General features: G+C 35.5%; 1 protein-coding gene across 6 annotated transcripts in view; it reads left to right on the forward strand.

Annotated features, from left to right (window-relative positions):
- SS18 (SS18 subunit of BAF chromatin remodeling complex) overlaps window positions 1-14,340 on the forward strand; it is a 113,436-nt gene that overhangs the window by 51,015 nt on the left and 48,081 nt on the right. For all 6 annotated transcript variants that reach the window (XM_023741859.1, XM_023741861.1, XM_004387764.2 and 3 more), the window contains 2 exons: window positions 7,888-8,041; window positions 11,339-11,560. In XM_023741859.1, the coding sequence (XP_023597627.1) occupies window positions 7,888-8,041; window positions 11,339-11,560 (376 nt within the window). The remainder of the gene's footprint in view (window positions 1-7,887; window positions 8,042-11,338; window positions 11,561-14,340) is intronic.

The following is a 14,340-nucleotide window of genomic DNA, read 5'->3' on the forward strand; positions in this document are numbered from 1 at the left end:
ATGCAGAATTAAATATGTCTTCCTGTTTCTTAACAAATGATATTGTTACAAACTTATGAAAGGTTTAGAGTCCTATTCCATGATATTTCAGGAATGGAGTAATACTTGTTGGAAATGTATTTGAGAATACCCTAGTCTGGGAAGAGGAAGGCATTTTACTTTTTGTTATTTACGATTATATGGATCTGGAGTGACTGTTTAGTAATTTACATCATCAGGGTTGCGTAGATTTAGTTTTTCTAGCTAAGATAAAGTGTAACTGGTGGATTTTTTAGGAAGCAGTGCTCGCTGTTTCATAAAATAGAGAAAGGTTGAATGTAATGGGGAACCAGGCAGTTGGGATCTAGTACTAAAATTGAGAATATAGTTAGTAGATGAGTAAGTCTGGGGCCTGAGCCCCTAGGAAATTTGGAGAATCATCATACTTTGGAAATAAGTATTACTAGTTATGGAAGTTCAGCTAGTCAGGTATTATGGTATGACTCAGTTCTCTATTAGCTATCTTTTTTTGGACAAGATGACAGGATGACAGTTTGTGAGATTATTAAATTAGAGAAATCAGTTGGTATTATTTAAAGCCTGCATAGATTCCATGCTGCTCATGATGGTATCCTGAAATTTCTTGTGAGGATGAGTGAGGAATAGAGGAGATACCTTTTTCAGATATGTGTAGAACTCATTTTTGGGATACAGATTTATGACTAGGAAGTAAGGTAGCTATGATATTCATAGGACTTTTGGAGCCAGTCTTGGTCAACTAGTCAAAGTTTCTTTGTGTGTATAGATATCATCTCTTTGTCAGCTTTAGGAAGTTTTGTACATAACTTCTATTTTGGATAATATTTATTTTTGAATCTATTTGTGTGTCATTTTAGTGCTTCCTTGTGGAGATCTGTACTATCCACAGTTCTGCTAGCGATAATTATACAGATGAAGATTACTAAACTAAAATTTCTGCAGTGATTTTTTTATATTTTAAAGAAATACTGAAGATAATTTTATAATCAGAATTATTTTTAGTTTTATGATAAACATATCAGTTTGAGAGTTCATTTATTTACTAAATATTTAAGTACTTACAGTTTCAAGCAGTATTTAGGTATTTTTGATACTTCAAGGAACAAAACAGACAAATATTTCTATTCTCTGGGTTTTACATTCTAGCAAGAAAGGCAGGCGTAATAAGTAAATCTTACAACATGTTAGATGATAAGAGCTAAGGAAAAGGAAAAAAAGTAGCCGGTAAAGTATGTTAGGAATGCTGGGTGAGGGGGAGGGAATTTGCAATATGAAATAGAGTGGTCATGATAGACCTCATTAAGAAGGTGACTGTCTTAGTCATCTAGTGCTTGTATAACAGAAGTACCGTAAGTGGATGGTTTTAACGAAGAGAAGTTTATTTCCTCACAGTTAAAGTAGGCTAAAAGTCCAAATTCAGGGCATCAGCTCCAGGGGAAGGCTTTTTCTCTCTGTTGGCCTTTCTCTCTTCAGTGTTCTCCTGGACTAGGAGCTTCTTTGCGCAGGGACCCCGGTCCAAAGGACGCGCTCTGCTCCTAGCACTGCTTTCTTGATGGTATGAGGTCCCCAATTCTCTGCTTGCTTCCCTTTCCTTTTATCTCTTATAAGAGAAAAGGTGGTGCAGGTCACACCCCAGGGAAACTCCCTTTACTTTGGATCAGGGATGAGACCTGAGTAAGAGTGGTGTTACAATTTCACTCTAATCCTCTTTATCATAAAATTACAATCACAAAATGGAGGACAACCACACAGTTCTGGGAATCATGGCCTAGCCAAATTATTACACACATTTTTGGGGGGACACAGTTCAATCCATGACAGTGACAATTGAGCAAAGACTTGAGGAAGAGTGCTTTAGGCAGAGGAAACAAGCAGTGCAAATGTCCTGAGGTGAAACTATGCCTGCGGTATTCAAAGAACAGCAAGAAGGTCGTTGTGGCTGGAGCAGAATAAGGTAAGAGAGATGGTGTGGACAGATTATCTAAGGTCTTATAAGTTCTTATGAGGACTTTGACTTTTACTGTGAGATAGGAAGCCACTGAAAGATTTTGAGCAGAAGAATGAATTGAAGCTCATTCTGACTGCTATGTGGAGAACATAATAAAGAGGTATATGAATTGAAGCAGAGAAGCTAGTTAGGAGGCTGTTGGAATAATCAGTGTGAGAGATAATGATGATAGCTTACACCAAGGTGGTAGCAGAGGAGGTGGTGGTAGAAGTGGTCAAATTCTGAGTATATTTTAAAGGTAGAGCCTAAAGGGTATGCTGAATTGGATGTGAGAATCGGGGTGGGAGAAAAGCAGAGGTGTCAGGGCTGACTCCATGGTTTTCAGCAGAGCAACTGGACGGAGGGAATTGCCATCAACTGAGACTATGAATAAAGGGAATTGGGGGTGGGGGTGGGGGTAAGAGCAAGGATTTAGTTTTGTAGATTGTAAGTTTGAGATGTCTGAAAGAAATCCAAATGGAGATGTGGAGGTAGAGAAGGCAATTCTGACAATTAAAAAGCTTTTATGGTTGTCAAAAAGATACTGACCCTCAATTTAATTTTGAAATGTTGCTCTTATTTCAAAATCATTCTTTCGTTTAGCAAATATTTATTGAGTACCTCTGATACTATGTGATTGGGGGATACAATGGTAAGCAGATATAATGATGAACTCAATCCTTATGGAACTTAACATAGTGGTAGAGGCAGACATTAATCAAGTCATCACACAAACACATTTAAAATTGCAGCTGTTGTGGATGCAGAGCCCTGGTGGTGCAGTGGTTAAGAGCTTGGCTGCTAATCAAAAGGTCAGCAGTTTGAATCCACCAGCAGCTCCTTGGAAACCCTATGAGGGCAGTTCTGCTGTGTCGTATAGGGTCACTACGGGTCGGAATTGACTCCACGGCAGCAGGTTTTTTGGTTTTGGTTGTAAGTGCAATGAAGGAAGGGCATCTGAACTGTGAGAATGGATAATGGGGGCCTGGTTACTTTTGTGGTCAGAGAATACTGTCTTGAGGAGGTGACATTTGAAGTGTAATTCACATGCAATAAAATGCATCCATTTTAAGTGTACAGATAGATGAGTTTTGACAAATCTATGTAACTGCCACTACATTAAAGACAGAGTTCTGTTATCCCCAAAAGCTTTCTAGTGCCTTCTTTTCTTACCATTTTTAAATTGTTTGTCTTTTTACTAATGATTTGTAGCAGGTTTTTTATGTATTCTGGATACAAGTCTTTTGTTGGTTATATATATTGCAAATATATTCTCCCAGTTTGAAAATTACCTTTTTATTCTCTTAATGGTGTCTTTGGATGAACACAGTTCATAATTTAAATGAAGCCCAATTTATGAATCTTTTCTTTTATGGGCAATTCTTACTGTATCTTGTTCAGGAAATATTTTCCTGTCACAAAGATATTTGCCTACATTTTCTTCTAGAAGTTTGTTTATCCATGATCCATCGCAAATTTATTTATGAATGATCTCAGCTAGGATTCAAGGTTCAGTTTTTTCTTGCATGATATTCAGTTGATCTAGCGCCATTTATTGGAAATATTTTCCTTTCCTCATTGAATGTAACTTGTTCTGTTGTAAGATGACTGTATGTGTGGAGCTGTTTCTCAACTCTGTTCTATGCCGTTGATCTATTTGTCTGTCCTTGCATTAACCACATTCTCTAGTAATTGTAGCTTTATAGTAAGTATTCATATCTGACAGTGTTGTTCAGGACTGTCCTGGCTATTCTAAGTCTTTGCATTTCTGTATAAATTTTATTTATTTAATTTTTTAAAATTGTACTTTAGATGAAGGCTTACAAAGCAAACTGGTTTCTCATTAAACAGTTAATACATATATTGTTTTGTGACATTGGTTGCCAACTGCTTGACATGGCAACACTCTCCCCTTCTTGACCTTGGGTTCCCCATTACCCGCTCTCCTGTCCCAACCTGCCTTCTCATCCTTGCCCCTGGGCTGGTGTGCCCATTTAGTCTCATTTTGTTTTATGGGCCTGTCTAATCTTTGGCTGAAGAGTGAACCTCAGGAGTGACTTCATTATTGAGCTATAAGGGTGTTGCGGGGGGCCATACTCTTGAGGTTTCTCCAGTCTCTGTCAGACCAGTGCAAGTCTGGTCTTTTTTTTTTGTGAGTTAGAATTTTGTTCTCCATTTTTCTCCAGCTCTGTCCAGGACCCTCTATTGTGATCCCTGTCAGAGCAGTCAGTGGTGGTAGCTGAGTACCATCTAATTGTGCTGGACTCTGTCTGGTGGAGGCTGTCTGTATAAATTTTAGAATCAGCTGGTAAATTTATGCCCAAAACCTGCTGAGATTTTGTTATGGGATTGCATTAAATCTCTAGTCAACATGAGGGAAATGAAATCTTCACAATACTGAGTCTTCCAGTTGATGAATATGGGATATCGTCTCCGTTTAGTCAGACGCTGAGCAGTGTTTCAGTGTAGAGGTATTGTATATCTCTTGTTAGATTTATTCGTAGCTATTAGTTATTTTTGATGCTATTATCAGTGCTATTGATTTTAAAGTCTGATTTTCTGTTTGTTAGAAGCATGTAGAAATACAGTCGGTTTTTATATGTTGACCTTTTATCCAGCTACCTATGTGCCTTTTTCTATTTTCTGTTATTTCTCTTGGTTGTCCATTCTTTTTTAAAAAAATTGAGATAAAATTCACATAACATAAAATTCATCACTTTAACTATTTTAAAGTGTGTAATTCAGTGGTTTTTAGTATACTCACAATGCTGTGAAACCAGCACCATTGTCTAATTCCGGAACATTTCCATCACCCCAACAGAAACTCTGTACCTGTTAATAGTCAATCCCAGTTTCTCCTCTTTCATCCATCCCCTGACAGCCAACCACTTTCTGTCTTTATGGATTTGCCTATTCTGGATATTTCATAAAAATGGAATCATATAATACGTGGCCTTTTGTATCAGGCTTCTTTCATTTAGCATAATGTTTTCAAGGTTCATCTATGTTGTAGCATTAGTACATTTCTTTTTATGACTCAATAATATTCCATTGTATGGCTGTATACCACATTTTGTTTATCCGTTCATTGGTGGACATTTGGGTTGTTTCTACTTTCTGGCTCTTATGAATAATGCTCCTATGATCATTCATGTACATGTTTTTGTGTGGCTGTATGTTTTCAATTCTTTTGGGTATATATACCTAGGAGTAGAATTGCCAGGTCATTTGGTAACTCTGTGGTTAACTTTTTCAGGAACTGCCAAATGTTATCCACAGCATCTGCACCATCAGTGTGTATGAATGATTCAATTTCTTTCTATTCTCACCAACACTTGTTATTTTTTGTGTTTTTGTTTTCTTATTATAGCCATCCTAGTGGGTGTCAGCCATTTAGTCTTGTTTTTTTTAAATGCCTTATAAGTTTTGATAGAATGTCAGACATTGTGAACGAACAATTGTAGAAGCTCTAGTTGGTGTTATTTCTTTAAAGAGGGTTAAGTTTTTCTTTTGGTAGGCAAAGTAGTACTTGGAGATCACCTTCAAACTGTTGAGAGTTGATTGTAAACTTTGTTAGGGCTGATGTATTTCAATTTTGCTGTTAGTCCTAAGGAGAGGCCCTTTTGAACTTTCAGCACAGAACTTGAGTTGTTCATGAAGGTATCTAACATGGGGCTTACACTCCAACATTTGTCTCTAGCATGAGGCAGCATCTAAAATCTGTGCTCATCTCTTTAGCCTCCTAATTGCTGTTCTCTGCTGGTTTTCTTGAATTTCCCCCGTATTTGTGGTTTTCCTCTTTGGAATTTTGTCCCTTAGTTTCTAGCTCTCTGGTGGCCAAAAATTGACTTTTTTTCTCCTCAGTCCAGTAGGACTGCTGCTTTCTCCTTGAGCTCTATTCCTCTGTTACACAGCAGAGTCAGAAAAAAGCCAAAGTAGTTGTGGAGCTGATCTTACAAACTTCCTTTCTTTTAAGAGTCATAGCCCACTTAACTCCTGCCTGTTTTAGTTGCTCTCCAATGCCTTCAAACAGTTTTTTACATTTTATTTAGATTTTATAATTTTTATTGTCAGGAGAGTTAGTTTGATACAAGCTAGTCCATGATGATGGGAACTGTGAATAATGATGTTTTACAAATTGAGTCACAAGAAAATGAAAGCCTGATGCCTATTGAGAGTGAGAACATGAGTTTTCAACAGATGAGAGAATATTTGGACTAATATGTAGGAGGAAGAATTTTCATTTTCGAACAAACACATCAGGGTCAGCCAGGTTTGAAGGATGATAACAAATAAAAGATAATTAAAAGTAAGATGTGACACTGGCTTAGTTTGATGTAGGTATGTTTGTTTTTAAACTGAATAAGGTTATTAACTGTTTAAATAATACAAGTTGGGTAAAGAATTTAATGTGAGAATTGAAGTGTTAATGCTGATTTTTTAGAAAATATTTAGTACGGAAGAGTTATTGTTTGGTTGTAGTTAGTGATGAAATTAAGATTTAAATGGTGTTACTAGAATACCCAAAACCAAACCCCTTGCCATCGAGTCAGTTCTGACTCATAGCGACCCTGTAGGACAGAGTAGAGCTGCCCTGTAACATTTCCAAGGGTGTAATCTTTACGGCAGCAGACTGTCACGTCTTTCTCCTGGTTAGTAGCTGGTGGGTTCGAACTGCTGACCTTTCGGTTAGCAGCCGAGTGCTTTAACCACTGCACCACCAGGACTCCTTGCTGTTAGAATAGTACTTGGTTATTTCTGCAGGTAACCAAGTTATTTCTTTTAGTGCTTATTAAATGGCTGGAGGTTTCAGTGTTTACATGTGATGGCCGAAGAACAATGTATAGTATATGTTAAGTGTGCCAGAGAGAATTGTGTTCATATATCTGGAAAAGTACAGATTAAAATTACTAACTGGCCATCGGAAACTATGGAAGGAAGAGCATGACTGAAGTTAGAGGAATGGATTTTATGTTTAGAACATAGAGAAGTACAGAAAGAAGGCAGAAATACATCTGTGGGAAAAATGATGCCTCCCTATCCTGCAGGCTTACGAATGGGAGTTTGGAAAGAAACTAACCATTTGCTTTTTCCACCAAAATATCCCTAGGAAGAGAGCCAGGTGTTGGAGACCACCTTGTATCTCTGTTTTTCCTTTTGCCCTTTTTTGAACTCTCAAGGTTAGTCAGTTATTTTCTTCACAATTTCATTAGGAAATTTGCCAAAGGCATCCTTTTGAGGCAGCTGTCTCTGCACCCTTGGAGGCCATCAGTAATGTTTCCAATCTATAGGAGTAGTCAGCACAAAAATGTTGGACTAAGCTCGAGCTGGGTCTTCGTGTTTTTTTAAAATACTCCCTTGCCCACCACTTTTTTCCCCTCAAACAGTATAAAATAAATATTTTGAGGCTTCTGATCCTTCTGTTTTTTGTTACTGTACCTTTCAGGTAAAATCCATCATTAGTAAAAATATATCTATACATATTAGTATAACCGATAAAAAGAGATTTAATTTTTAAATGCAATTAAAATAATAATGGATTCATTATGGCTCTTTAATATACAAATAAGTATTGTTTTTGTACAGAATGTTAAAAATTTCATTTTTACTATTGAGGTGGTATAAAGTAAAATATGCTTTAATCATGGTGTTCTTTTGGTCTGAGGTGCTTCTATGCTGCCTTCATGTTAATCATCTTGTGAAGTTTGGGAGGATATTAAATAATGATGTTAATAAGTCCATGATTAAAATGCATTAGAATAAATTGAAATACATTTGTGTTTTTGTTTCTATCCAGTTTAATAATATAGGCAACTGTTATACCATATGCATCTTTAATATATTTGTCTGTTTCTCTTGTTTACTAAACTGTCTCCTTTCAGCCACCCACACAGAATATGCCTATGGGTCTTGGAGGGATGAATCAGAGCGGCCCTCCCCCACCTCCTCGTTCTCACAACATGTCTTCAGATGGAATCGTAGGTGGGGGTCCTCCTGCACCACACATGCAGAACCAGATGAACGGCCAGATGCCTGGTAAGTTTTTCTCCTCTAAGACATTAACACCAGAGTTGCTTAGCAACTGAAACGACATGGGGGCTCAAGGGATACTAGATTGTTGATGACAAAACTGCTTTGAATGCCCCCGAGTACAAGCTCTCTTAGAGTTTGTTAGCTACAGAGCTACGTGACCTGTATTCAGTGTTTATCAGGCTGCCCTTGGGCTTTGATGTAGCTGACACACAGCATTCCTCTGATGAACAGAACTCGCTAAATTTAGTCTGTCTGAAACTATGCAATACAGCTGGCTTTAGAAGGTTTTTGGAAAAAATGCATAGCACCATAGCTTAAGATTTAAAATCTGTTTATAAAAAGGTACTACAACATTTCCCTTTAGTTTTATATTTACATAAGCATTTATTAATCTCAGAAACGGTATCATTGGAAACAGTACACCAGAAATAGAAACAAAACACTCTCTGAAGTGCTAATATACTTAGTATTTCCTCATTGATAGTATAGATTTTTATGAATACCTGTTTATAGCATAATGAATATGGAAATTGATCTTACTCTATGCTTTCTTATATAATGAGCCAAACTCCCTTTAATATTTATCCACTTTAAGTTTTGAGCTACTAGAATATCTTCCAGGCCATTGAATGCTTATTTAGTTACCTTTTGCTGGTTTGAATTTTTAATCTGAAAAATACTTTAAACTATTCTGTTTTTGTAACAGTAGCAACAACCTGTACCCATAATTTTTAGTGTCTAGTACTTGCTACATTAAATATGAGAATATTTTTACTTTCTAAAGATGAGTTACTTTTGTTATCAAAAAGAATATAGTATATAAATAGCAATAGTAGAAATAATTAAAATCACAGAACAATTTATTTTTAAAATTAGTAATTTACATTCTTATGATAGTGTCTTCTCTAGCTGATATGTTGAGATGGTAACATTGGTGTTCAGAGATGACGGATATAGAAAAAGAAGAAAAGAGAGCACATTCTGTGGTTGGAGGCATGGTAGCCTGGTTTATAGAAGACTGAAGTGGTGTTTCAGTGGTTATTTCCTATTTCTTGCTAAGGCTTGCAACATCCATGACCCACACCCAGTATGGTGGTAGGAATAAAGACATAGCTACTTTTGAGGTTGTAGTCAGGAAAAAGCTTCTTGCTGAATCCACATTTAGCTCATCAGGACATGTTATTTTTAAAACTGGAAGGATACTGTTAGTGCAGGTTAGCAAGCTAGGTGTTGTGTGACTTTTTATGGTAGTAGCTTTAATTACAATTTTGACTTAACTTCTCCATGCCAACACTTGAGCCTAAGACCCAAGAGCAGCAATGCAGTTATTGATAACTTAACATTATGCTTTTTGTGTAATGACATCTGGAATAGTTATATTCTTTTATAAGCCAGATATTATTAACCTGTTATGACTCAGGTTATCTAGAATACTGTATGGCTTCCAAAGTATTTATAGTTGGAGAGTTATAGTTAGGTGTAGGAGAAATTAGAAGCTTAGTAACTTATTTTCTTTATTTGATAAGTTCCTTATAGCATTTAGCCAACATTTTTATGCACACCAATTTACATCTAGGCTCTGAATTTCCAAATTTAGTCTTATTATTTTATTTTATAATCTAAGTGGCAGAGCTACTTATGCTGTTTGATCTTGGACAAATAATCTCTCAATCTTAGTTTCTGCCTTTTTAAAACAGTTAGTTGATTTTTTAAAAACTAGATTATGCCTGCGTATGTTATCAACGTCAAAAGGTCCCAAAGAGTATACAGTAGATCTGTCTCTCTAGACACTTAGTTTTAGAGAGGCATTGGCTTCTAATTGTCCTTCCAAAGATTTTCTCTGTATATAAAGGCGTGCATATATACATTTCTTGTTCTTTCTTCTCCTCCTCCACGTTGTTGTTTTTCTTCTTCAACACAAATTGTAGCATGTATTGAATACTATTGTGTATCTTTTTTCCCCCCTCTTAAAGATATATCTCAGAGACCATCATTCCACTTAGTATATAAAGAGCTTGCCTCTTATTTTGGTAATTGCATCACATTCTTTTTTATGAGCATACTCTTAATTTAATTGAACAGTTCCCTTATGGTGGAAATATAGGTTGTGTCTGGTCTTTTGCTATTATAAATTATGCTGCCATGGATATATAATGTATATAATATAAATATATACATAATATATATTATGTTTATATATAATATTTGTAGACACATTTATATATAAGTACGTGTTTGTATGTGTGTTAAAATTTGATAGTTTATTTATATTTAAGTTTCCTCAACAATGTATCAGAATGCTTTTTTTCTCCATAATGCTGTTGGATCCAAACTTTGATCTTTGCAAATCGGAGAAATGAAGAGGATTGTATAGTTTTAATTTGCCTTTCTGTTACAAGTGAAGCAGTCAGTCTTTTTCATGTATATGAGCCCTTTTGCGGTTTCTGTGTGAAATGGTCTTTCATGTCCTTTGTTCATTCTTTTACTGGTGGTGGTCTTTTACTTTATATACTAAGTAATCAGTTCAGCCTGTATGTCTTGTAAATGATTTTCCCCCAGTTAATCTTATTACAATTTTCTTTTTTTGCTCATGTACAGTTTTTGATTTTTATGTTATCTAACTTATCAGCTTTTTATGGCTGTGAGTTTTCTGGCATAGTTAAGGCCCTTCTACTCTAAGATTATTAAATATTTCTCTCATAGATTGTAGTACTTTTATGCTTTCTCTTCTTTTTTTTTTTTTTTAAATGTTTAAATTTTTTATCCATCTGGAATTAGTTTTGGTGGAAGGACTAAGGTAGGGATCCAGCCTAGTTTTTTCTGGATGGCTACCCACTTGTCACCATTTATTGAATTGTCTTTCTTTTACCCACTGATACTTAATATCACCACTGTTATCATCTACTAAATTATGCATTGGGGTCTGTGTTTTAGACTCTGTTCTGGTCCATTGATCTGTTAATCAATTCATTTATGTGCTAGTTCTACATTTACTTATTCCAGCTTTATGATATGTTTTACTCTCTTATAAAGCTGGTTCTCCCTTATTACTCTTCTTTTTCAGAATGTTCCTGGCTTTTCAGCATCAGTTTCTTAATCTGTAAAATGGGAATAATAAATAATATCTACCTCACAGGTTTGCTGTCATTCATGTAAAGCATTTACTTTGCTATAAGTTGAATACTAAGTTACTGTCAAATATTATTACATAATGCAAAAAATAGAAAGTTTCTTTAAGTGCTTTTGTATAGACCATCTATTTAACTTTCATATTTTGCTTCTGATCATTTTTCTTCAAAGGTCCTAACCATATGCCTATGCAGGGACCTGGACCCAATCAACTCAGTATGACAAATAGTTCCATGAACATGCCTTCAAGTAGCCATGGATCCATGGGAGGTTATAACCATTCTGTGCCATCATCGCAGAGCATGCCAGTACAGAATCAGATGACAATGAGTCAAGGACAACCAATGGGAAACTACGGCCCCAGACCAAATATGAATATGCAACCCAATCAAGGTAAATAAGCCTTACTTCATTCTTTATTAGGATGCCTTTGAAAGTAAGACAAATTATATCAAGTTGTTAGCTGATATGTAAAAATACAAGTTTGAAATGAGTGACAATCATACCCATATAAAGGGAAAGTTGAGTTTGAAACTAGCTTAAATCTCTCTTTTTTTACATTTAGAAAATAAATTGCTTAATTTGGTTTTTAAAGCCCATTTATTTTTATGTCGATTGGAGTAATTGTCTTTTAGACAGTTTATTTGGGATTCTGTATTGTTGAATCATAGAGCCCTGGTGACAGAATGGTTAAGACCTCAGCTGCTAACAGAAAGGTCGACAGTTCAAATCCACCAGCCGCTCCTCGCAAAACCCTTTGGGGCAGTTCTGCTCTGTCCTGTAGGGTTGCTATGATACAGAATTGACTCGACAGCAATGGGTTTTTATTTTATTGTTGGATTGTTTTTTAAAGCTAATCCACAAATAATGAAATGTTTTGTTAAGAGCTAGAAAACTGAAAAAAATATAATTTAAAGTAAATTTTTTTTTTATGTACTATCTTTGCAAGTGCAGTCTCTTCATGTACATCTACTTCTAGGTTTCGTTTTACTTATTAAGATTGTATTAATTTATATGATTTTCCTTTGATTTATAAGGGTGTTTTCTGATGCTAAGCTTTAGCATTGAAAGGTAATTCTAACATAATTTGCTGTTAGAATGTGCAGTGGAGGTATTGCTGTACTCTTGTCTTCTTAGAGTCCTATGAGTTCATTAAAATTTGCTACTGATCTCTGAATGAAATTGTTATCTTGTTTCTCTTTTAAGTATTCATGTGACTAATAACTAAACACCAGTAAGTGGCACTCTGTTCAGCTAATTGCTTGTTAAAAACATTTGGCATATTGCCAGACTAAATCTATTTAAATTATGAAATGTGGTGAGGTTAAGAGTTTAAAATAGAATTAAATGTATTTGCAATATAGTTGCCTAGATTTTGCTTGTGAAACACAAATCACTAAATTTTGTACCCAGATAAAGGAAGATAATGTTAATCTGTTGATAATATTCTTGATGAAGTAATATATTCTAATTTTAAAATATTATACAGATAACTTTTTCTAATGGTAAATACTGAAAACATAGGGAGAAAAAAGAATAAATTCTCTGAATGTAACTTCACAAAACTGGCCCTTGCTCCATATTTTTTTCCAAGGTTATTTATTGCCCATGATGGAATGTTTTTTCCTTTTTTTTTAATTAGGTCAATTAATGGTTCAAAACAGTAGCAGGATCCAGTCAGTGCTAGATCAGAAAGGAGTTCAGACATTTATCCATACAGTTTGGTTATCAAGAAACTCGATAATGGTTCTGATAGCAACTACAGTGACTGTGGTACACTTCTGAGAACCGTATAGTTAAGAAAAGATAGGGTGTGCACAAAAATGGATGAACAGTATGGTTTGATATGACTCATCATAAGCCATGAAGAAAAAAAATGCAGGAAGCAATGTGCATGTAGAAAATACTGTTTGTGGAAAAAGGAATTGAGATGTTTACAGGAATTTTTGTTCTAAACTTAGGGACCAACTTTTTTTTTTTTTTTTAAATGTCATATTTTGTATTAATGTATAGTTTTTCCTTTTACTTTGGTAATTATATTACTTTTTTGCTTTGTTCTTATAATTTGTGAATTCCTAAATAGAAAATAGAGACTATACAGAAAATTACTATGTAGAGATCTGATTTAAAGAACTAAATGATACGTTTCAAATTAGAGCGTAGGGTAGAATCATTGAGGAAATTTTTAATGTTTTACAAATCTGTCCAGGAAGAAAAAAATTTTACTTAGTTACATTTAAATGTTTCAGAATCAGTTGATCACAGAAGAAAATTACAGTTAAAAAAAAAAGAACAGAAAGAAAGAAAATTGTACAAAGTTCTGTCAACATCCAGTTTTTAAAAAAAATTTTTTTTTTTTAATTGTACTTTAGGTGAAGGTTTACAGAACAAATAGTTTCTTATTGAACAGTCAGTACACATATTGTTTCATGACATTGGTTAACAATCCCATGACATGTCAACACTCTCCATTCTCAACCTTGGAGGACTTTTTTTTTTTTGGTGAAACTGTACATAGCCAAAGATACACCATTTCAAAAATTTCTACATGCACAATTCAGTGACATCGATTACATTCTTCCAGTTGTGCTGGTATTCTCACTTTAGATGAAGGTTTACAGAATAAAACAGTTTCTCATTAAAAAGTTGGTACACATATTGCCCTTTGACAATGGTTAACAACCCTACTACATCTCAACACTGTCCTTGCTCAACCTTTGGTTCCCTATTACCACCTTTCCCATCCCCTTCTGCCTTCTAGTCCTTGTCCCTGGACTGCTGTGCCTCATTAGTTCCATTTTGTTTTATGGGGCTGTCCAATCCCTGGCTGAATGGTGAACCTCCGGGAGTGACTTCATCACTGAGTTAAAACGGTGTCCGGGGGCCATACTCTCGGCATTTCTCCAGTCTCTGCCAGGCCAGTAAGTCTGATCTTTTTTTGTGTGTTAGAATTTTGTTCGACATCCTTTTCCAGCTCTGTCCAGAACCCTCTGTTGTGATCCTGGTCAGAGCAGTCGGTGGTAGCTGGTCACCATCTAGCTGTACTGGCCTCAGTCTGGTGGAGGCCTTGGTGGCTGTGGTCCATTAGTCCTTTGGACTAATCTTTTCCTTATATCCTGTTCTTTTCATTCTCTCTTGCTCCTGAAGTAGTGAGACCAGTGGAGTATCTTAGA

This window comes from Trichechus manatus, unplaced genomic scaffold (assembly GCF_000243295.1).
Source record: "Trichechus manatus latirostris isolate Lorelei unplaced genomic scaffold, TriManLat1.0 scaffold00193, whole genome shotgun sequence".
Classification (NCBI taxonomy): Eukaryota; Metazoa; Chordata; class Mammalia; order Sirenia; family Trichechidae; genus Trichechus; species Trichechus manatus.